The sequence below is a fragment of the Dipodomys ordii genome, unplaced genomic scaffold, assembly GCF_000151885.1.
Source record: "Dipodomys ordii isolate 6190 unplaced genomic scaffold, Dord_2.0 Scaffold45, whole genome shotgun sequence".
NCBI lineage: Eukaryota > Metazoa > Chordata > Mammalia > Rodentia > Heteromyidae > Dipodomys > Dipodomys ordii.
This window is the reverse complement of record NW_012267261.1, coordinates 5218143-5244038: the sequence shown is the minus strand read 5'-3', so window position 1 is coordinate 5244038 and position 25896 is coordinate 5218143. Positions and strand designations below refer to the sequence as shown.

The 25896-nt window shown below is 38.4% G+C and overlaps 1 protein-coding gene across 1 annotated transcript in view; it reads left to right on the top strand.

Annotated features, from left to right (window-relative positions):
- Positions 1-7866: 7866 nt before the first annotated feature.
- Positions 7867-25896, top strand: part of Atp13a4 (ATPase type 13A4) — a 129649-nt gene continuing 111619 nt past the window's right edge. The window contains exon 1 of the mRNA XM_013019382.1: positions 7867-7929. Within this exon, the coding sequence (XP_012874836.1) occupies positions 7867-7929 (63 nt within the window). The remainder of the gene's footprint in view (positions 7930-25896) is intronic.

Genomic DNA, 25896 nt, shown 5'->3' with positions numbered 1-25896 from the left:
CATCAGTACATGGCCAATATCTTTATCTTAGAAAATAACTGAAGTCAAGTGTAATTCTCCTAAATATGGAACAAGAAACCACCAAACCACCACGAAGCAGGTCAGGATCGCTTAGAGCAAGGCCTCTGAGAAGCAGAGAGCACTAGCCTGCTCTTTCTCCTCTAATTAATGGGGAGGCCTTGTGTCTTTGTTTTAGACCCTTTCATCCAAGGATTGCTAAATGTTTTACAAACGCTAATTAATTCAATTAAACTTCACACTACCACCTTGAGGCAGATAATTCCTCTTAGTGATAGACTATTTTTGCTTTTACAGTACAGTGCACAGACTATATATTAGCGCAGATTAAGATAATAACAGCAAAACTTTGGATTTAGCTAATGTTGGGTAACTTCAGAGATATCAGATCTGTGCAATGAGAACTGAGCAGAAAGCTCAAGTCAGCTTATTACCAACAATGACAAGGTTGAAATATTGGACTGTTTCAGGTTCTACTCCATGTTGAAGATGTATGACCCTGAGCAATTCTTAATGACTCAGTTCCTATAGCTTTCAAATGGGGGCAGTAACAACATTACTCACCTCTCTGCTTCACAGAAATGTTGCAAGGAATAATGTTTGTAAAATGCGGTGGAGTTCCTAGATAATAGATGGAAATTAATACATGATGAAACATTATTACTACTTATCTTCACACTATCTAAATAGGTTAGGTGAGTGAAATCCTAGCATCTTCACATCTCGGGCAGAGGAACCAGTACTACCATTATTTCTATTAACACGCAGTATAGACACCCAGAGGCGGAGAGCTTCCCAGACTGGTAGACATACACTGGTATAAAAGAAAGCAAGAGTTCCCAGGTCTGCAGAGTAGTTGCTCGTTATTCCAGTGGAACAACTTTCCTTCTTGGACATTCCTGCCAAATCGAAACGATCATTGTATATATCCAATTCATTGTCTCCAGATGGGCTTGTGTGCCTTTATTTTCAGTCTCATTGGTCAGTATGGTCTTACTCTTTTTCTTTATCTAGATAAGCATAGTCGTAACTTCCTACTGTCCCAAAGTCTCTTAGCCTACCTCCCTTCTTGAATTTTCTCTGATATTCCCATGAACCTTGAATATGTTTTAAAATTTAGATTTTGGCCCGGTGCCAGTGGCTCATATCTGTAATTCTAGATACTCAGAGGCTGAGATCTGAGAATCACGGTTTCAAAGCTAGCCTAGACAGGAAAGTCTATGAGACTTATCTCCAATTAACCACCAGAAAGCTGGATGTGGATCTGTGGCTCAAGTTATACAATACTAGACTTGGGCAAAAAAGCTCAGGGACAGTGCCTAGACCTCGAGTTCAAGTCCTAGGACTGGCACACACACACACACACACACACACACACACACACACACACACACACAAACTATGTTTTGATATTGTTCTTACCTTCTACTCTAGACTTAACTCTTCTATGTCTTTTTTCTAATTATTATTAGTATATTTTAATTGTACAAAACAATGAGATTCATTGTGACATTTTTTCTGGTTATTCTTTAAGAAGCTCTATTCATCTAACGCAAACCTTTTTTTTGGGGGGGTGGGGTCCGGTCGTGGGGCCTGAACTCTGGGCCTGGGCACTGTCCCTCAGCTCTTCAGCTCAAGGCTAGCGCTCTACCACTTGAGCCACAGTGCCACTTCCGGCTTTTTTTCTTTTTGCTTATGTGGTGCTGAGGAATTGAACCCAGGGCCTCAGGCATGCAAGGCAAGCGCTCTACCACTGAGCCACCTTCCCAGTCCCTCTAATGCAAATCTTAACAAACTGAAGTTAATCAAAAGAAGGTTAACTGAATGGAATCTGTCAGCAAGATGTCAGGATTAGAATTCAGATCACACCAAATCTACATCTTCTCTTCTCAATGTGCCATACATGTCCTACGAGGCACATATGACACAGAATAGAAATACTGAGCAGCCAAAATTAAGGAAGCTGAGAAGCTGATTGAGAGAACTATTTCCAAGTAATGTTCCAAAGGGAACTAGAAAGCATATTTACTCAGGCTCGAGGAAAATGCCTTTCTGTATTCTGTATTACACAGAAGGACTGAGTCATTTTAGAATCTGGGTATGCAAGGACACATGTAATATGAAAGCACAGACTGATTAGGAAAGCATATTTATATCCTCATCACTTATTGCTTTAAGACCAGACTTAGCTTGGCACTCAAAGCCTCATAAAATGGCCTTGACCTATATTTCTTGTGTATCCCTCACCCCTTTTCTCCCTCTTCTCATGGCCCCTGCCTGCAGCAGAGGTGAAAGTCTGACTCTGAACAAGATCCAGGTCTCTCCCTCCCATGGCTTCCTCTTTGTCTTTCTCATGGCCTCATTCTCTTTCTGAGTCTCTTCATCAAACCATTTCATGTATGTTGTAATTTAGCAGCAGATGGCAAAGTAGAGTGGTTAAGGACATCAGCTCCAAATTTAGAGGTCTTGGGTTCAAATTTGGGCTTTACTAAGTGGTAGCTATGCATCTTGGTATATAGCAAGTTATATAAGCTCAATAAACTTCAACCCATTCCCATGTAAAATAAAGCTAATAACAACAGAGCCTTCCCCCTGAAAGATTTTGAGAAATGGAGCTTAGGAAATGGGAGGTCCTCAATAAAGGTAGTAGATTTTACCTTCATGGGGAGTGTGTGTGTGTGTGTGTGTGTTAGAGAATAAATAAGATAAACATAAAAGCATTACTAAGCAAATTCACTATAATGTTAATTGTGTATGTGTGGTGAGGTCTGTGTGTGTGGTTCTTGGGGTTTCCAAAAATTATAAGCACAATTTAATCAACTAATAAAAATAATGTTAACATTTTACTGGCAGGTCAAACCATGAGATTTGCTGGGTGCCTGTAATCCTAGCAATTCAGGAGGCTGAGATCTGAGAATTATGGTATGAAGCCAGCCCCAGCAGGAAAGCCGTGAGACTCTTATCTCCAATGAACTATTCAGAAAAAGCCAGAAGTGGCACTGTGGCTCAAGTGGTGGAGTACTATCCTTGAGCAAAGAGAGCTCAGGGACAGTGCCCAGGCCCAGAGTTCAAGCTCCAGGACCAGAAAAAAATAAAACAACAAGAACAACAACAAAAACCCATGGGAATTATAAAGTTTCTTTTTTCTTTTTATTAAAAATATATTTTTGATTGTAAAGATACTGTGCAGAGGGGTTACAGTTGCATGAGTAAGGTAATGAGAATGTTTCCTATTGAATATTGTTACCCCTTCCTTTGTTTTTCCCTACCCTCCCTTCCCTCCCCACTTCCCCCAAGTCCTCCCTTCCCATGGCTCCCCACCCAAGCTGTAAAATTCATTTTCAACATAGTGTCTAGGACAAGCAGAAAAGGTCAAAAGCTATGTACATATGACCATATAAGATGATGCTAAGTGAAATGAACCCCAAGTAGGGACACAAGAGGTTTTATCTTTCTTGCTGTTGTTTTTAATGGGCTGGGAAGGTGGCTCAGTGGTAGAGCACTTGCCTTGCATATACATTTTTCTAATTTGGGGAGGGGAAGGAAAAATAACAAAATGCTAAAATAAGGATACAGGTTGACCCATTGTAATGATGAGATGTACAAGACATTATGATAAAGTTTCTTTGTGTGTGTGTGCTGGTCCTGGGTCTTGAACTCAAGGCAAGGGTGCTGTCTCTGAGCTTTTTTGTTCAAGGCTGGTGCTCTACCACTTGAATGACCACAGCTCCACTTCCAGCTTTTTGGTGGATAACTCATGCCTAGATTTAGCTTTGAAGTGCAATCTTCAGATCTCAGTCTCCTGAGTAGCTAGGATTACAGACATGAGCCACTGGCACATGACCTATAAAGTTTCTTTGAAGGGGAGATGAAAAATAATCATATAAGTTTGGAAATTTTGTGAATATTCTAAGATTCCTTGACTCATATACTTTATAATTTTATGAGAATACAATTCATATTTTCATTTAAAAATTAACCCTCAAAAATGTAAATGAATATTTTATAGCTATAGCAGTCAGCCATTTCATATATTTATATTTTAATGTTTTAACTACATTTAGATTGGAGAAAGATCTAGAAAATATCCTGAATCTTATCTACTAAGCCCTTTGCTGTCTATTTTCAAGATTCTTCTCAAAAACTTCCTTCACAAAGAGGCTCTCCTGGTCACTAAAGTGTCAAATTTCCTACAGAGCACTTTGGATATACTTAATAAATGTGTACAAATGGACTTGGTCTAGTTAAGTAGGAACGTAGAATGAGAGAGCCACATTGCTTGGGTCCAAGTATTCACTTTGTCACTTGGTGATCATTGATAAGTTACTCTTTTATCTTTCTCTGTGTTTCTGCCAGCTTTATGGAAATGGCCATCAGAGTACTGAGTGTGAAGTTTGCTCTTAGCTATGCCTGGCATTTGTGGGTATAAAATGCGTTAGCATTTTAGCCTTACTGTCATTCACACCCATGTCTACATGGGCTTCTGTTTGTAGAGAAGCAGTTGAGTGAGAGCAAGCTGGGCACACAAGTCAGCTACTATAGATCGAGGTTAGCTGTGTGCTTCAGAACCTCTGGAGAAATGCCTTCCCTACTTCAGAGTCCTCATTTCCATGGGTTCTCATTTTTCCATGGATCCTTGTTTCTTGCAAAAGCTGTTGATAATCACAGGGAAGTAGTGTCCTGCTTATGTTAGTCTTATATAGTGTGAACAGCATAACCAGATTCATCTGCTTGGGTAAGATTAGGTGCAATTTCTCCTCCAGCTCCTAAACAGTTACTCATCTTGACCCCACAGTGGGGCATGGTGCACGAGCTGCCAAGTGTACACAGGAACCCAGCCAGAAGGAAAGAGTAGCAGTGTCACCAGTTCCTGACAGAAGGACAAGCTGCTGTCTCACACTAACATTCATATGTTGAAATGAAGTTTGAAATCTGGCTTTATTTTTTTCCCCTTCTGTTAAATGTACTAAATGGCTGCCGGCAATGATTGTAAAATGTTCAATTTTTTAGGTATAATTTTAAAATAAAAAGAACTTTATTTCCATAGATTACATGATATACATTTCAATGAGTCTTAATATAGTCACAAAGTTGCTAAGCCACCACCAATTCTTGCATCACCTTTACAAGGAAACTTCATAATCTTCGTATTTTCACTTTTTGATCCAGTGTTAATTTTATTTAGATTATTTGGTTAAATTGTGCTGGTAGCTTTTGGGAATTTTAGAAATCCTCGCTAGTTTGGGTCAAAAGTCTGGGAGATGTCTATCTCCCACAAACTAGCAAAAAGCTGGAGTAGGTAGAGCACTAGCCTTGGACAGAAAAGCCAAGTGAGAGCACAGAGATCCAGAGTTCAAGTCCCAGTGCTAGCACAGAAAATAAATAAATAAAATAGAAAATCTTTTTTTTCTTTGTTTCTTTGTTTTTTTTTTTATTGTGAACATACTGTACAGAGGGGTTACAATTACATGGGCAAGATAATCAGTACATTTCTTATCAAGCATTGCAACCTCCTCCTTTGTTTACCCTTCACATCTCTTCCCAGCCTCCCCCCTGCCCCCGCAAAAACAGCTTTTTTTTGGGGGGGGCGGGTCTGGTTGTGGGACTTGAACTCTGGGCCTGGGCGCTGTCCCTCAGCTCTTCAGCTCAAGGCTAGCACTCTACCACTTGAGCTACAGCGCCACTTCCGGTTTTCTGAGTGTTTATTGGAGATGAGAGTTTCACGGACTTTCCTTCCCCGGGTTGGCTTTGAACCGCGATCCTCAGATCTCAGCCTCCTGAGTAGCTAGGATTACAGGCATGAGCCACCGGTGCTTGGCTTTTAATATATTTACTATATGTTACAGTTTCTTACTTATAATTTATATACTTAATATATAATGTATTTATATAACATATATGTGTACACCCATACATATATGTATAAGTAATATAAGCAATATATATATACATATAAGTAACATATACACATATATTTTATATATATTACTTTTATATGTATATATATAGCTTATTGTATGGAATATGGCTATTTATATAACTTGGCTATGGTAAACTATACTGCAAGTTTGTTATATTTTTATTCTTATCTTATTTATACTTTACCATTTGCTCAAGGTTCACACATAGAAACACACACATACGCACATGCACAATTTGTTTCTGTTTTTTAGGTTTCCTGTGTTAGGTTGTAATTATCAGTGCTAATAGCTGTACTCAATCTGAAAGATGGTGTGTGAAAACAGTGAAACTGAAAACGATTACCTTTATTGGGCACCTCTCACTTCCCAGGTGCTCAGTATCTCAAAACCCAGTTTGGGGAGGGAGGTTCTGTTGTCATCATTTTCATTTCATGTGGGAATTATAGAAGTTTATGGAGTCACTTGTCCATAACTAATAGTCCCATATCTATTGTCTAGTAAAGTTCCAGTTTGGACACAGGCCCTCCAAATTTGGACCTATAACCGACTCCCAAATTGGACATCTAGTCTACCTAATAATACCAATGGCTCTTGGTCAGAGCACTGTACAACCTGCTTTTACAAGTCTCTCATTCCATTCCTTTAACATTCCTGCCAGGTGTCACCAGAAAGGTTAGCTCCTGAGTTACAAGGCCATACTGCAAACCTCTGTGGCCGAACAGGTGCATCCAGGCTTTTTACGTAGACAAGGTAGGGTAGCAGCTCTCTACCATATTTGGACTTCTGATAGCTATCCTAGGCATATGTTCCAACTCGCAGAATAAAACAAACCGCTCTCCCTTCTGTCATACTTGTTTATGTGTTTGAATTCCTACATCAATAGAAAATATAACTTGATGATTTTTGCAGTCTTTGTCCTCAAAAAACAGTTTGTGAATAAATTGTGAATGAATACAAAAACAAGTCATTATAGAATTATTTGAATATTTTATTTCTAGTCATCTGTATAAGTTTAACCACTAATATTTGAGTGGAAGCAGACTATTTAGAATAATTTGATTATACCTTTACTCTTTTTTTTTTTCTTGTTGGTCATGAGGCCTGAACTCTGGGCCTGGGCTCTGTCCCTCAGCTCGTCAGCTCAAGGCTAGCGCTCTACCACTTGAGCCACAGCACCACTTCTGGCCCTTTTTGCTCATGTGGTGCTGAGGAATCGAACCCAGGGCTTCCTGCATGCAAGGCAAGCCATCTTCCCCAGCCTTACCTTTACTCTTTTTTATTGTGTATTTCAAAAAAGCAAACAATTCCATGTGCACATTTATAAAGAATTTTTTGCATGCACAAAGAAATCTCCTTTTGAAGGAGATTAGTGACAATTGCGACCTTTTGTAGGCATAATGAATGAAGGTACTATTAAAAATCTATGGACTGAAGTTTTCATTAAGCAAACTAAATCTGCAGCTCTGTTAGCCTCCCCCACCCCCCAGTTCCTCAGCTTCTGAGAATAAGGCAAGTGACCTAGGAGTTCTTGTGCCCGCTTCTCTGAAGGATCCTGCCAACTCTCCATTGTCCTGTTGGATTTGCAGTCAGATGTCTGATGCTGCCAGGCACTGGGCAGGCAATGAGTTCTTTCCCTGTAAGTTGGGTACAAAAACATCGGCATGGGAGCAGCCTGCTTTGAGACAGCTGCTCTGGGAGAATGCAGCAGGCAAGGAGCAGCCAGAAATTCCTCCTGGGTTCGTGGGAGGAGTTCGCTTGGCTAAGTATTGTCATTTGCTGAGAGAAGGTGTGTGCTCAAGGAAGGAGTTGTATAACCTGGAGGGTCATTAACTCTTTCAGCCAGTCCGGGTGCAGAGGTGGCTCGGCGAGTTGGTCCTGGAAGTGTCTGCTCAACAGGGTCAGGCAGGAGACGTGAACTAACTTTTTGATGGGGGACCACTTTGAGAAAGGCCAGCATGCTTTGCTCAATGAAGGAGAAGAGAATGAGATGGTAAGACTCTAGACACTTTTTTCTCTTTTCATCCCTTTCCCTAGTGTGAGCACACACACACACACACACACACACACACACACACTCACACACATTTACTCATACTCTCTTCTTCCCATTTTGATTCTGGAATTACATGAGATGGTAATGGCCACCAAATGCCTCTGTCCTGTAAATGTAACTTCTGACAGGAGAGATTTGCTAGAGTGAAAACATTGTATTCATGTTATCAAGATTGTTTTGTTCTTAAAATCAAAAGGGAGAGAAGCACAATGCCACTCAATAATTCATTTTTGAGCCTCATCAGTATAGAAAGTTCTTTTCAAAACGTCTAGTCATTTTAGCAGTCTCAGATGGGAGGAGCAGAGAATTCCCTGATAGAGTACAGAACATCAATAGTGAAAAAACTTTGAGACTGAGTCTTTGACCTTCTCTTCCCGCAGATCTTGTTTGCCAAGACTGTTGGACAGGGAAGACACATAAAATATTAACAATTATCATCCTACACACATTTCTTCTTGCTTCCACAATTTTCTTGGTAGTGCCTTACTTATGGAAGTGGGTTACAGAAAACTTTTCTGTTGTTTGTTGTTTCTTTTATTTTAAATGTGTTCCCATCTTGGGAAGTGCAGGAAAAAAAAATCAAAGACAACTCTTTGGTCTTGCTAAATTTAAAGTGATATTTCTCAATTACAATGTAATCAGCAGAGAGTTAGAGATGTGTGTTTGTGTTTAATAAGGCCTTTTTGCTAATTGTATAAGCATAGTCTTTTATGTCAGTAATGACATAATTAAAATGTTAAAATGTGACGTTCTCATTCTATAATAGCATTTTATCTTCCTGGAGTTAATATATAAATAACAAACCCAAAAGATGTTTACTTAAAATGTTTTCTTGGTTAATTGCTTGAGTCCTGACTATTAAATTCTTTGTTCTAAAACTGGTCTTTCAAGTCTAATCTGCTTACTTGTTCCTATAGCAACAACATTTTTTGGACCTTCAAGAGTAGATCCCTTCCTCTATCAAAGCTGAAAAAAATTATAAAGAAATAATAAGTACCTTAATTCATATGGCTCTCTTAACCATATCTTGGACTGTATTTGAATTTGACTATCAAGTGAAATTTGCCTTCAAGGCCTTGTACAAACACCACCAGAAGACTTTTGGAACCTGTGTCGGTCATCATTCTTATTTATCTGGAGGGTTATCTTGGGAGAAATGTTTTTCACTACTTCAAATATTACAATAAAAATTTATGTCCTGTCTTTGAACCCATCACCCAAAGATGGGAGTTCCTTCTAAGTTCAAGTTCTCCCTTACTCATTTAAAGCATACACACTCTTTTCCTCGCTATTCATTTCTACTCTTTTACAGTATGTCTTTGAAATGTCATTACAAATCATCTGTTTTCCAGAAGATATTTGTAGTTCTAGGGAAACTACTTCTTCTGTAGCCTAGCAAAGCTGGGTTGTTAATAGTTCTTTCTAACAGCACCACTAAAGGTATCAATCAGAGCATCAGCCTAGTTTTGTATGCAGCTGCAGGCCTGCTTGGAGAGCCTTTGCGGTGGAAGGGACACTGTGTTTTCTGGTGAGAAGTCATTTGGCCAGTAGTGTAAGTAGAGGTACAGCATTAATTAGTATGCACTCTTAGCTCCCCTCCTGTTCTACCCACAGAAACCTGGCCACCTTCCTGGTGCTGCGCCTGACGCCATGTCTCTTCTCTCTCAGTCTCTCATCCTTCACCCGTAATGTTGAACTTCACAATGTAACAAGACAGCTTACACACATCCTGCATATTTTTATTTTGAGTTTCAAGTGACCAAGTATTTTCTTGGCCAGTTACTGATGTAGTTGTGATCGATTTTCATTTTAGGGATGACAGAATTGATTGCACACTCTTGGTGCATTTAAGTCTGCATCAGTCAAGAAGTCCAACAGTTGGAACACCACATAGATGAAAGTGTGTAGCTCTGGGTCTTTGATTATGAACTTATCTCACTGGTATCTTGTTAGTTCTTTCCACAGATACTGTACAGAATCCTTGTCCTCCCCTGAGAAAACAAGACTGAGGGGCTCACCTTCTATGACATATCATTTGCCTTTTTGAGTTAGTCTGTCTTCTCTGAATCCTAAATGAATCCCTTTTTTCAAGCCATAACTGTCTAGAACTGTACCACATCAAAACCTTCCTTGCTTTATAAGTATTCTGAGATTCAATATTTGCACAATTAATTTCTTACATGATAGAAATGACTTAAAGATCCAACACAAAATAACTTTCTGGGCTTTAGTTTTTCTGTTACAGAAGAACAAAAAATGTTCCCTGGCCTAGTAATGACTTGGATTATCTTCTATTATAGAATAATAGAATCTTCTTTCATAGACTACAAGAAACTAAAGAGTATCACTTGCTGACTTGAGAGTACTATTGCTAAGTGAAAAGGAGACCAGAGCCAAAGGAAGAAAGAACTTGTTAAAAAGACAATGAAGGGTAGAGATGAAGTGGCCTTCAGAGAATGTTCACCCAGAGGCTGCTACTAGAAGTCTTCCAGAGGACATGTGACTGACTAGAGTCTTGGCTCTCACTTGCTCTGGTTGTAACCCCATTGATCTGCAAAGTAGAAGTTTTCCTTCTGACCTTACCTGTCTCACAGGGTTCTTAAGAGGATCAAGTGAGAGCATCTGTGCAAAAGTGTTTTGAGAATGAATAATTTTGGAGACCCGCACGTGTGTGTGTGTGTGTGTGTGTGTGTGTGTGTGTGTGTGTGAACAAAAGTAGGAGCCAGGCCTGACACCATTAACCAATGAAATGAATAGTACCCCACAAATTGAAGTAATTTCTTCTTATTAAACAGCAGCAGGGTAATATATGATTTTGTTCTCTACCAAGATTATTTATAAATGGAGAGGTACTGAGTTCTTGTGCCTGGTTTATAATGTTCATTTTGGGAAAACAACTACCTTGAGATTCAATTCCTTTGTAAAGCACATTGCCTGAGAACTCACATTCTTTTGAATCCTTATGTGGCATATTTCTATTTTGAAAGGCCATAAAAAGATTAGCATTGATTTCATCATACCCAGACTGAACAAATATTTAATTGACATAAACATTGGTCACACTAATGAAATCAGAAGCTTTCTGGAGAAGTGCTTTGTTCCAGTGAGTCTTATCTTAAAAGTAATATCTTCTGATTTTTTAACTATGTAGACTTTAGCCAAGAAGAGAGAAAATACTTGATTTTTTCTCTTTTTGATAAGTTTTTTATTGTGAAAATACTGTGTACACAAGGGTTACAGTTACATGAGCAAGATAATGAGTACACTTTTCTAGTTACTAAGGTAACATAAGTTTATTGTAAAAATATTGAAGTGAAAGTAAGTGTCTAAAGAATGAAGGAAATACGTGTCTTAAGTTTATACATGGATGCAATCACTGCTATCTATTGATAACTGTTCTTCCAGACTTACAAAAATGCATCCTTAATCCCACATTCTAGTTATCTATCACTCCACATTTGTAACATGATTATCTTCAAATGGGTGTGCCGGGGTTACAATTTGACATGCCAATTTATGTATACAGTTGCACTCCATTTTAATATTATTTATACTCATAAAATTGTACTTGTTTCTGAATCATGGAAATACTATGAAACATATAAATATTTCCCCAACTCCTTATTCAGTCAAAACACATGAGTGGCTTTAAACAAATAATGTCTCTAGTATCTAAGTCACAGAAATCTGTAAGCATGGCAAGAAGACTTTCATTCTGTCCCACTTGAGACAGTTGTTAAATATTGACCATTACATCCTTGGATACACTATTGCCTCATTACTCCTCCCTCTGACATACCTGCCCAAATACAATTTATTACCTATTTTTTACACCATGCATCATAGTAAAATGAAAGGACAACCAATCACAATCTGTTCTTTAGAAATGTATGCACATCCTTACAAAGAAAATTATTTTTTTACAAAAATGGAATTGTTCATCTATAGTCTTTTTATTTTAAAGCTGGATATCTTTACTTTTTGATAATTACTGAACCACATAACTTATGTTTGATGTTTTGTTTAACTTATATTTAGTGAACTGCGTTGTACATATATGTTGCACATATATGTTGTTCTTAATTTTATTTTGATTGTGTGTGTTTACTTGTCAGATTATTTCCTTAGAATAAAGACCCACAGCATAGCATTGCTTCTTCAAAAGAGAATATGTATCTTTACCTTTTCTTTTGTTGGGTGGTAATAGTGTTTGAACTCAGGGCCTGGAGCTTGCTTGTCTAGTGTTATACCACCTGAACCATGCCATCAACCTGGCTTTTTGCTGGTTGACTGGGGATAGAATTTTATGAACTTTTGTTTTTGATCCTTCACATCTCAGTCACTTGAATAGCAAGACTCACAGGTGTGAGTTATCTACCCCTGGTTATACTTAGACTTTAGATGAGTATATAATGCCCAATTGCTCCCCAAGAGTTTGTGATTATAACAGTTTACTCTGAGAAGCAATCTTTTTAAAAGAATTCTTACTTTCTCCTCCAAATTTGCTCACACTGAACATTATCAGTCTTTTTTAACATTGGCTTATATTGTGTGGAAATGATGTTTCATGGCTGTATTCTTTCTTTCTTTTTTTGGGGGGGGGGTCCGGTCGTGGGGCCTGAACTCTGGGCCTGGGCGCTGTCCCTCAGCTCTTCAGCTCAAGGCTAGCGCTCTACCACTTGAACCACAGCGCCACTTCTGGCTTTTTTCTTTTTGCTTATGTGGTGCTGAGGAATCGAACCCAGGGCCTCAGGCAAGCAAGGCAAGCGCTCTACCACTGAACCACTTTCCCAGCCCCCATGGCTGTATTCTTTTTGCATTCTCTGGATCTGAGGTTGAACACATTTTAATTGTTTATTGGCACACTGGCATTGTTTCTTTTTTGGTCTCTCTCTGTGTGTGTGCTGGTCCTAGGGCTTGAAAAACACTCAAGGACAAGCACTCCACCAGTTGAGCCATAGCTCTACTCAGCTTTTTGGTACTTTATTGGAGATTAAAGTCTCACCGAATTTCCTGCCCAGGCTCACTTCCAATTACAATCCTCAGATCTCAGCCACTTGAGTAGCTGAGGCATGAGCCATTGGCACCAGCCATTTACGTTTTTAAACTAGTATCTCTTAATGGTATTACTTATGCTATACCAGCTAGTATTATGCTAAATATTTAATTTAGTAATTGTATGTTTTTAGCAAGGTGCTTGTGGCTCACACTTGTAATCCTAGCTATTTTGGAGGCTAAAACGTGAGGATCTTCTCAGGAAGACTGAGAGACTCTTATCTCCAATTAATCAGGAAAAAGCCAGAAGGGGAGGTATGGCTCAAGTGGTAGAGCATCAGCTTTGAAAAATAAAAGCCAAGTGAGGGTATCAGGTCCTGGGTTCATGCCCTAGTACTGGCACATGAGATCTAAATGTGATATGTTTATTGTATTTGTACACATAAGGGAAAAGGGGACTCACTGTGAAACTGTGTTTTGTAAAATGCTGATAAATACTTACCATAGTTATGTTAAATATCACATAAGTAGAAACTAGTGATGTGGAAAAGCAAGATACTCTTTTTGAACCTCAAGGTTATGTTGGAGAATCTAGAGATAACAGTGCTGAACACAGGCATGTTGATAATGTGGCTGAAGGTGGTAGGTGGTCTCTGCCACATTAAAGTCTAGTGTGTCATCAGCATGAGTGAGGGACATTTGTCCTTACCAATTATGTGGCCCATTTGGATAGCTGATGTTGTCCTTTTCATCTTCCTCCTCTGACACTGGCAAGCAGGAGTCCCTCCCCCACTTTGGAGCCACTTATTTATTATGCTTCATGAGCACCTCTGAGTTGGTCGCCAATATTAACTAGTGAACCCACAGATCTCATAGTGGAGGAATTGTGTTCAGACTGAGACATTTTGTCAGCTGAAGTGTTCAGGAAGCTGGGCCACTGGCCAAGTCTGATGTCTTTATTCTTGATTCATTGCTGTAGAACTCCCATGAAGTCAACTCATCTTTGATATAAACTCTGGAGGAGGGAGATTTAATTGCTTCTGGAGAACAGGGACCAATTGCTTGATTTCCCCTTTTGATGGCTTCGCCCCTTTCCATTTCCCATTACCCTCTGAATAAAGCCCAGTACCCGGCACAAACAGTCTGGTATTTGACAATGTAATTGAGTGCTCCAGTAACCTGTGCTTTCATATTTTGAGGAGGGCAGGGAACTGACTTGCATAGTTTAAGCACAAGATGAGACAATTTTGTTATTTATTTGCAATGATCAATAATTCCAGAGACCTGTCAATTGGCTTCCTTCTCTCCCATGTATAAACAGCCTATTCTTCAGAGTTAATTAACTCCCTTGCACACCTTTTCTATGAGGTATTTTATTTGATCCTTTCTCCCATTCATGTATGAACTCAATAAATATTTAAGAAACCTGTATACTGTGTGCCAGGAGTTCTCTGGGCTACCCAAGGACGATTTTTAGTGAATAACAAACAGCTTCTTTTTTTTTTTTTTTTAAAGGATCTCACAGTTGAGTGGGCAAGGGCAAGTACATTATTTGTGGGGACAAGTGCAAAATGAAAATGAGATGACCCTTGTTTGACAATTATTAAGAAGTTTAGAGTGATGTTAACAGTGCATTAAATCAAGAGTAGAATCCCATGGTGGGGCAGGGCTCTGTGTGGCTGCACAGGTTACATGTTTATGATGCTGTGCCTGCTGGGGGGAAATCAGGAGTGAAAAAAAAGAAAGAAAAGGAACATGTGACATAGTGGGTGTCACTGTCGGAGTCCTGCATACAAAACTTTGGGAGCACAGAAGATAGAACAATTCAATGAAAGTAGACTTAAGGGGAAAGATGGTATTGCCTCCTGTGTCTGTGAGATTGTGTAGGACTTTGTGAAATATACTGACAAGTGTTCACATTATCCATTGGTCCATGAAATAACTATACTAGAACCAAACTGGGAGATATATAAGACAAAACATTCTAGGCTTACAAAATTTGAATCTTTGATTATGGTGATAGACTTAATCAGAAGGATTGAGATGTCAGCCTGGCTGATACAATATAAAAGTCATAGGAATATTTGAAACAAGACTGGTATGGTCATGTTTCTAGGCCAAAGGCTTGGGATAAGTAAAGTTGGTTGAGAGAAGGAGGATCTTTGGAGATGTGTTTGAAATAGATCAGGGGAGAGAATTGTAACTAAAGAACATTCTTGTGAAGGAGCATGTAAGTAGAAAAATGATTTGAGAGATATTTAGAAGTTAGAATTAAGTAGAGTTCAAAATCCACAGATTGTAGGGTGAGAAAGAAAGGTTGGGGATGAGCATGAGCAGTTATACTAAGGATGTCTTTAACATCTCCAGTTTGTTCAATAAGAGAGGAGAATCTTGATGTAGTTTAATCCTCTAGGAAAAGGAAGAGCAACTTGGGACCAGGCATAGAAATAGTGATAGCAAACTTTGATACTGATCTGAGCCAAATTTGGATTAAGACTTTGTAATATTAGTTCATTTCACCCTCTAACTATAAAAATGATCATCTCTTTATAAATATGGAAAAGAAGACATGGACCATTAAGTTATATGCCCATGTTGATTTGATAGGTGCATAGCAGATATGGATAAAGTGGTTTCCTGCCATTTATTTTTGAAAATTTCTTCTTCTCTTTTTCTTGTGCTAGTAATGGGGCTTGAATTCAGGATCTTGTATTCTTGCTTTGTTTTCTGCTCAAGGTTGGTGCCCTACCACATGAGCCACATCTCATAAAAGCCTCTTGGATTTCTCTGTCCAAGCTGGCTCAGATACCAGCCACTTGAGTAGCTAGGATTACAGGGGTTTAGTAAACCACTAGTACCTGGCATTTGGGTAACATTCTAGATGTGCTATTTTACTTGCAGAGGTGGACAAATCAGCAGCATGTATTGAAAGAAACACACGAAGGGTTTGGAGAACATTGTGATATTGACTCTGCTGGTATTTATTCTCATAACCTTAACTCAAATTATGGTCACCTCTCTTCTACTTTAAACAGGTATATAAAATCACTGTGTAATATTTTTGTATGTTTTATATTGTAAAAATGCTGTACATGGGGTTACAGTTACATGAGCAAGGTATTTAGTACATTTCCTCTTGAATTTCAGTGGTACTGTTGATTTTTTTAAAAGTACTTTAAGTTTTGTTTTTCTTAGTGAAGGGGAGGAAAACATATTGGGAGCCATTATGTTAGGAAGAGCTCAAAATATATGAAAACATATTGGGAGCCATTATGTTAGGAAGAGCTCAAAATATACGCTGTGTGAAATACTGGCGAATGGGAGAAAGAAGAGTAGCCATCCATCATTAATCAACATGGAACCTCAGAGAGTCTTCATACTTATGAAAGACAGAGCACAGGGACTTGGCCCTCTGAAAAACTGGCGATTTGTTGACATGTCCAGGGAGAGTCCTTTTTGGATTCAGGTTGGAAAGTTTTGTGGAGTACTCCTAATGGAAGGTATTATGAAGAATATCCCTAGCAGGACCACCCACCTAAATGACCTGCAGCTGTATCCAGATTTCTGTCACATAAACCTTGGTAAACTGCCTGAAATTCTAGCTGTGGAAGAATGGCCACTCAGCGTGCAGCCCTCTCAGTATAACCCTAGGCTGAAGGTGGACAAGGAATACACTATGCCCTGAATGCCCCATCAGGAAAAGAACAAGCAGGGGGCCAAATTGTCCTCCAGGCTTTCCAGAGGATTGTGAACATTCCTCATGCTGGGACTCTCCTCCCATTCTGTCTTGGTATGATGTATGTACATTTCCAGAATTGACTAGCTTTGGGGAGACCTATGGCCAGAAAATGTTGAGACTTTTATACTCAAGGCTCATACTCAGTACGTAAAAGATAATATTGTAAGCAATGATCCAAGTTTTGAGACTAGTTCCAAAGCAAATATAAGTTTTGACAGATTGAAAAATATAAAAAGTAGTTACTTCTATATGATTTTAAATGGAAAAATAGGATTGATTTTTTTTGTAGCACAGATTTTTGTCTTTCAACTTGGAAACACTAAATATTCTGCGTAGGTTTGTCCTTCAGCCAATCAAAGAGGCAAATGTTTAATTTCCACATTCTCTAACCATGTAAATGTGATCTGCTTTCTTACTCTTTTTAGAATATATTAAAAACTTTAAAATTAACATATATTAATTGTACAAAGGAGCTTCATTATACAACTTCTCTCTCTCTATATATATGTAATTACTGTATTCAAATTCACCCCTCCATTACCTCTATTACTCTTTCATATCATTCTTAGCCTTTAAAAAAGCTTTAGTAGGTTTCATTATGCTATTCTTTTATTCATACATAAAATGTGCTTTGGTCCCTTTTCTTCCCTCCCTCCCTCTCTTCCTCTCTCCCTCCTTCCCTCCCTTCTTCTTTCCCTTCCTCCCTCCCTTCCTCCCTTCCTCCCTCCCTTCCTTCCTTCTTCTTTCCATTTGCACATGTTCTTTCTCATTCTCTCTGTCTCTGTGTCTGTCTCTGTCTCTTTGTCTCTTTCTCTCTCTCAACAGGCTCACAGTATGTAGCCCAATCTAATCTTGAACTTTAATCTGTATACTTCAACATTCCAAGTGCTGAGATGATCTGTGTGTGTTGCCACATTCAGCCTGCCTACATTTGTTCATAACCTTGAACATGTCTTCAACCTGATCCCTGGCCATCACTGTCCTGTTCAACCATCACACTTCATCTCAAATCTGATTGCTTTCATTTATCACCAGGGAATCCAGAGGTCACACTTCTGTCTTCCTCATCTAGTCTACATGTGAGTTCCTGGCATTGAGATTTATGAGTCATATATTAGAATCATTTGTTTATTTTTCTCCCTCAATATATTGTGAATTATTATTGGTAGGGATTGTATCTTATTTTATGCTTTACATTCCATAGTATATTGAATTCATTAGATGAGCTTCTTCTAAGGGGAATTAAAGATTTTTGTGCATATAATACACATTTTTTCTTTCCTGACTTAACAGGGGTTTTAATGCCAATTTTTACAATGGAGGCAGTAAGAAAATATATAATTTGGTCAAATTTGGCATTTAAGAAGCATCAAAAACAGGTAATTTTGAGCTTGTGAAATAAAAAGGCCTGATTTTCTAAAGAGGTGTAGCTAAGTCTCTGATCTTTTAGGTCCAGAAAGGAACAGAAGCAGAAGCACTGGGATCAGATTACCTTTAGTTTTGAACCCACCTGCATCACAGAAGTGGTCTCTATGCTCCTCAGATCCCCACAGGTCGTTGTCTGGTTTGGCTATTCCATGTGGGCTTATAGTTAGATTTGAGAAAGCTATCCACTCCAGACTGATCTTAGCCCCTTAGGGTCTTGACTGCTGGGACAGAGTTTTAACATTCTTGCTCATCCTCTCTGTACCATCTTTTAGTTTGTGTGTGTGTGGGGAGTTTCTTACCCTCCCTTTAGCTATTTCCTTGGGCTGGATACTCATGCAGAGTTCTCATTTCAGGCTGATGACTGGTGGAATGTTTTGCATCTATCCTTCTTCCAGCATTGGTGGATTTTTTTTTTTACTTGTGTACTGAAAGAGTTTCCTCTTGAAAAATAATTCAACTATGGCAATGACTGCCTCATCTTAGCACCTAAACTACTAGAGAGAAGAGATCAGAGAAATGAGAAATGAGAAGAAGTTGAACCTGTCTCTGGAACCATTTGTCAGTCATCTTTATACCATTTTGTCCAAAGGAACTCTTCCACAGATCCACTTCTGTCCAGTTGTCTTTCTCATGAGAAACAGGTGGTGCCTGTGGGGAAGGAATTCTTAGTGAATGTGAATTCTCTAGGCCTGAAAATTTTAGACTTGTAATATTTTGTAAAGGGCTTTATTGAACTTGTTGAAATTCAAACAGATTTCTTCTAAATGGTTTGTATAGCAGCCATTATTTTGTGCTACAATGAAAACATTATCTTATCCTTTCTCTTCTTGAAGACATTTGCCCTTCTTTGGAATTTGTTTTTCCTGATCACCTATCTGATGGGCTCAAAAAAGTTATGACCTTGTGGGTTGTCTTTTTTTCCCTTCTGGTATTTAGGGTGAATGTGATGTTCTTTGTGTCATTTGACATTTTGTAATCAAAGGTCCTTTAAAAAAAGATGTTTGAAAATCAAAGTAGAACACATGTTAATCATTATCCCTACCATTTGGTTAACCCAGGCTATTAAAAGAATATGTGAGATTAACTTGGAAGTTTCAATGTTCTTTTTTTTTTTTTTTTGTCGGTCGTGGGCCCTGAACTCTGGGCCTTGGCGCTGTCCCTCAGCTCTTCAGCTCAAGGCTAGCCTAGCTCTACCACAGCCTCACTTTGGGCTTTTCTTTTGTTTATGTGGTGCTGAGGAATCGAACCCGGGACCTCATGCATGCGAAGCAAGCACTCTACCACTGAGCCTTCCCAGCCCTCTATGTTCTTTTTTTCCCCCATAAGCCTCCTCATCTTGTATGCGTACCTACTATGTTAAGTTATAAAAGAACTTGTTTAAATGGCATTATGTCATATTTCACTTTTTGCCTAAACCAGAAGCATTTCTGCTGTCAAGAAATTTACTTTTTTCATTTTTAAATTTTAAATTGTTATTATAAAAGTGATATGCAGAGGGGTTACTGTTTCATAATGAGTACATTTCTTTTTGGACAATGTCACCCCTTCCCTATTTGATCTTTTTAAAAAAATTTTTTGATTCAGGATGTGAATTTTGTTCTCTTATTTTTGATGGCTACACACATTGCAATTACCTGATTCAAATAAAAGATAATTGTTAGCACAGTTGAAAAATCCAGTATAGTACCATCTTCAGGTACAAAATGATCTAGAAGACAGCAAAAGGTTCATTAGTCCTGGCTTTACTTTTTATTCTCAAATTTCTGATAAATCTAAGATTATATATTCCCTGGCACCATTCCTGTCTTTCAGTAGTGTTATCTAAATGTGTGTTCAGCCTCATGAGAACTGACTGGAAGAGCTGGGCTGTTCACACTCCTTGGTGAAGCCACGCTTGTGGTCTCATGTCCACTCTTAGGGTGGATCAAGAGTCAGCTCAGAAGACTAAAGGATGCTTTTTGACAGGAGAAAATGGGAGGTGTAGACTCTACTACCCAGAGTGAGAAAAATGAGGTTGAGTAGTTCATTTCCAAGAAGCAAAACAAAATAAAACAAAACAAAGCAATGACAAATAAGGAAATAAAATTTCCAATTCAATAGTCAATAAAAAGGTGCACTAGTCTGAACTGCTTAAAATGGTCACCGTCACCTAAAATAAGCGTCTTTGCCTGAGAAAAATAAAAAGCCTTCATTTGGTGTTTTAGATATCTATAAAAGAGCCCTTCAAGAAACATTTCTCTGATTTTTGCTAGGTGCCCTGTAGTTCATGATTAATTCTAATTTCTCAAGAGGCGGAGATCTGAGGATCACAGTTTAAAGCCAGATTCCTGCAGGAAAGTCCATGAGACTCTTATCTCTGATGAAGTGCCAAAAAAGCCAGAAGTGGTGTTGTGGTTCAAGTGGCAGAGAACTGGCCTTGAGAAAAAAAAACTCAGGGACAATGCCCAGGCCCCGAGTTCAAGTCACAGAACTAGCACAAAAAATTCTCTGATTTTAAAAATGAAACATGTTCAATGCTAGGAATGTGTACATCATGGAAATTGATAACCACCACTCAAGACTAATATTATTAGTATTTAGTTTGAGGTATCTATCATCCTCACATCTTTTTGTGCTACTTTTCTTTTTATTACATTTAACCCACACTGCATACAATTCTATGTTGTCTTCACCTGCTAGCATTACATATCTATGTTTTCTCTGTTATTAAAATATTTTGCATTCTTTTAGTGGATGTATAATAATATTTAATAATTGCCCTTTGTTATATATGTAGAGTTTTCTATTTATGACCTTGGGATTAATATTGCAGCAAACCTTTCTGGATATAAATCTTGGTTTTGTTGTGATAAGCTGGTTATTAACCAGTTGTTCTTTTTGTATAATATCATAACTTTTCCTTTTGGTAGTACTAAGATTTGAACTCTAGATCTCACCTTTCCTAGGCTACTATGCTACTACTTGAGCAACATCCTTCTAAGGGTCTGCACATTTGTAGGGCTGTGTAGGCTTTTAATTCCTCACTCAAGAGTGGAGACCTCGTCTCAGGTTGGGTTCATGTTCTCATTAGTGGTTCAATTGCCATGAATGGATGGAGAATTGATGCCCAGAAGCCAAATTTTCTGTTCACCATACTAGAGAAATTTTAAGAAGGAATCATGATAGAAAATTGTTAAATTTCTTTTTAGAGATTTTCTATGCAAAAGGCATCATAATCATATAAAAGATCTGTTTGGACGTATAGAGCATGTTGCAGGGGTGAATAGAACTCTAGCAGCCAAGTGCAGGGCTTTACATTTCAGAAGTTTCCTGGATAGCCTTCCTTTGCTGCTCCTACCTTAGGAGTTACAACTTCCATTATTTTTGGTATCAAACGCTGTCCCCTGTGGTCACAGCTTTCAGTATTTGTGCTTTAGTAAAGGCTTGATTTAGTGTGAGTGTGTGGGGGGAGGGAAGAGGGATTCAAGTTTATGGGAAGAAAAACTCAATAATCTCTTTCTGAAATTTTATTCAAGATCTCAGTGCTGGAGAAAACTTAATTTTTAATGTTAAGAACATTAAAAAGTTGGACACCCAGTGTCCAAATGAATTGGCCAATTGAAAAATACAAAAGGAAAAATACAAAAACAGAATATTTCGTTACTACCAAAGGATACACTCTGTGTGTGTGTGTGTGTGTGTGTGTGTGTGTGTGTGTGTGAGTGTGTATCAGTAATGGGGCTTGAACTCAGGCTCTTTCATTTATTTTTTTGTTAGTCGTGGGGCCTGAACTCTGGGCCTGGGTGCTGTCCTTCAGCTCTTCAGGTCAAGGCTAGTGCTCTACCACTTGAGCCACAGTGCCACTTCTGGCTTTCTTCTGCTTATGTGGTGCTTAGGAATCAAACCCAGGGCCTCATGCATGCAAGGCAAGCGCTCTACCACTGAGCCAACTTCTCAGCACAAACTCAGGCTCTTTCAATTCCATTTGGCTTTTTACAGTCAACTCTGGCATTCTATCACTTGAACCATGCTTCTTTTACTTCCAGACTTTTTGGCTGGTTAATTGAAGATAAGAGGATTGGAGATTTTTTTTTCTGCCTCATCTAATTTTAAATCCCAATCCTCAGATTTCAGCCTCCTTAGTAGCATCCAGCTCCAAAATGATATGTTTGTGATTAATTTTGTAGTAACTTATTGTTCAACTATTCACTCTTTTATTCTCCAATCCTTAAAATCATGTCTGATTATAGTAAGTACAAAAATATATTTCTGGGATGAATGATAAATGATGTATGAAAACAGCTAGGTAGATCTCTATTTCAGAATCATATGAAATGGCATGTGAGTACAAAGGTTAAAAAGAGAGGTTTAGAATCTAGGGAAATAAATGATTGATTTATTTTTACTTCATCTGTTTCATAGATCATAGAGTTTCAGGCCAGAAGACTTCTCCGAGTTCGTATGACCTTCTTCTGCCCCTTGCTTCCTCCATTCAACCTTTGCTAAAATACCCTCAGAGAAGACCTTTTACCATAACACAAACCATGTCCTTCTAAGACATAGTGCTGACTATTAAAAAAAATCTTCCTTATGTTGAGTTGAGACAGAGTTCCATTAATTTCAATTCATTAGTTCAACTTCTTTTTCCTTCTGGGGCCACCTGTCAGAAATCAGTTTCAGTCTTTCTCATTTCCACACCTCCTGTATTTAAAAATTGCTCTTAAACGTTCCTTATCTCCGTGCCTCCAGGTATCTTTCCTTCAGTCTAAATGTACTCAGTTTCTTTAGCTGCCTTTAATGTGGCATAGTTCTTTCACATCTGCCTCAAAAGCCCTTAGAAAAATACTTACTATGATGGTTTAAAGAAGCCATCCAGGACCTGGAAAAAATTGTGTTAAATGAATTAAAGAAGGCTCAGAGAGACAAAGGATATATGTTTTCTCTCCTACGTGAAAGTTAGGTCTGAATTAGAAATAGATACGTACGTAACTAAACATATATGGGATCATATGTGTATATACACAAACTATTAACTAAAGTATGATACCTGCATGGGAGGCTTTCAATGATGTAACTCCTTAGAACAACAAACAGGCAGTTTAACAAACTGATGACCAGGAAGTTGGAACATAGTCTGACTGTGTTGGGGAGATGGGCAACAGGAAGAGGGACCGACAAGTGGAAAGAGAAAGAGTGAGCAAATGTAGGTATAATATTCTAGGTAGGTATGAGAAAATGGAACCAGGTAAATTGAGGGGATGGGTGGGGCTGGGAGAGATGGGGGAGAATGATGAACAGGGTTACACGGATCAAGATGCAGTTTGTACTCCCAAACCAATATGTGGAACTGGCATTGCTTTGTACAACTATTTCAAGATAACAATCACAGGCAATATTAGAAAAGAAAGACTCCATTCTCATTTGGTGTGGTTCTCCCTCTAAACTCCACAGAGACTCAGGATCAAATGGGTATCAGCCAGGAAGGATGAGGTAGAAACTATTGCCACTTACTTACCAAGATCCAGACCAATGATGCCATCTAGATGTTAGAAAAGATGGATTCCTTCTTAGTAAAAAGAATAACATCATGATGATAATGATGATGATGATAACCATGGTGGTGATGACAACTTACTAGGTTCTGTGCCCATTGCTAAGTGTTTGCATATTAAGTTTTCATCAACTCTGTTAGGTAGGTACTAACGCCACATTTGGGAACAATTGATGTTCCTATTTTTCTCCTTGTCTGATGTCTGAAACTCATCGTCTATGAATAAATATGATCCCAAGTTGTTTTGTAAATAATTTTTTTTTGCAAAGCTGAGTAGGTGTAAAAGAGACCATATGTCCTATAATGCTGAAAAAATACTTCTGTCTGGTACTTAACAAAAATTTTGTTGATCCTTGATCTTTTCTGTTTCCATCATTGCTATTATTATTATTATTATTACTATTATTATTAATTATTTGTCAGTCCTGGGGCTGGCTTGAACTAGGAGGGCCTCGGTACTGTCCCTGAGCTCTTTTTACTCAAGGCTACACTCTACCACTTGAGCCACAGTGCCACTTCTGACTTTTTCTGTTTATGTGGTATTGTGAAATCCAATCTAGGGCTTCATGCATGCTAGGCAAGCACTCTACCACTAAGCCACATTCCCAGCTCCATTATTTTTTTAAACTATTTTTATTGATTATTTTAATCTATTCACCATTGCCATAGTTGGTTAGGATTATCCAAGTTTTCATCTTCCAGTGCTGGCTTAGCTGTGTTGGAAGGAGCTGGACTGGGTGGAGTGGAAGGATTTGCATAGAATGTCGGAGAGGTCAGTGTACATTGATGAGCGATGATGGCCTGCGTTGAAGGCAGTTTTTTTCTTTTCTCTTCTGGTGCTAGTCCTGGGCTTGAACTCAGGGCCTGGGCACTGTCCCTGAGCTTTTTGCTCAAAAGTTGTGCTCTACCACTTGAGCTACAGCTTCCGGTGTATGTATGTATGTATGTATGTATGTATGTATTGTGGTTAGTTGGAGATAAGAGTTTCACCAATTATCCTGCTCAGCTGGCTTGGAACTGCTATCCTCAGATCTAAGCCTTCTGAATAGCTAAGACTAACGGGCATGAACCAAGGCACCAGCCACCAGCATCTGGCAAACCTGTTTCTTTCTAATAGGGATTCTCCATTTTGTATGAGGAACTTGCCCCTCTCTGCCCTATTTTTCCTGACTCTAAGTAGATGTAAATGTATAGAATATGCCTTATTTTGGTCTTGTCTTTCTTGGAAACTTCATGTACTGAAAATACTGCTGCCATTTGTCACTAAAATGGATTCTTAATACCCTCAAAGCATGGAGTTTCAGATATAGAAATCACTTAGCAATAACCTAGTCTAACTAATTTATCCTTTGTTTCCTTCTTTGGAAAGGTAATTAGATATTCACATGCAACTGTAAAAATAATACAAGCTCTTCTGTACCTTATCCAGTTTTCCCCATTGGTAATATTTTGCAAAAGTATTCTACAACATTACATCAGGATAGTGATACTGATACAGTCAAGATACAAAATATTTCTATCATAATAACAATCATTTATTTTTGTCTTCTTATAGCTACATTTTCTTTCCCACTTGCACTTGTATTACATACTGGTAATGACTAATGTGCTCTCTATCTCTATAAATTTATTATTTCAACATTGTTATATACAGGTAAACATAAAGTATATCACTTTTGAAATTTTTGAGCTTCGTAAATCAGCTTCTCTGTCTGATCTAGGTTGTTGAGTGTATGATGTTTAGTTTTTAAATTGCTGAATAATGGTTCCAGAGCCATTCACTCATTGAAGGATGTGTAGTTGTTACTGGGTGAAACTCGTAGAAATTTTCTCCTTATCAGTAGATTTTTTTCTTCCTCTTCTCCAAAGACTTTTTCATGATGACATTTAGTTTTTTTTTTATGGATAGTGTTTTTGTACTTTTTGAGTTAACAATGCTTTTGAGTTTAAGAAGAATTATTTAGTTAGCTTTAGTATGGTCTTGTTTGTGATCATTTGGGTAAATGCCCAAAAGTGGGATTGCTGGGTCATAGGGGAGCTCTATGTGGAGTTTTCTGAGGAACCTCCATATTACTTTCCAAAGTGGTTGCAGCATTATTTACCATAGCTAAAATATGGAACCAACCCAGATGCCCCCTCAGTAGATGAATGGATCAAGAAAATGTGGTATATATACATAATGGAATTCTATGCCTCCATCAGAAAGAATGAC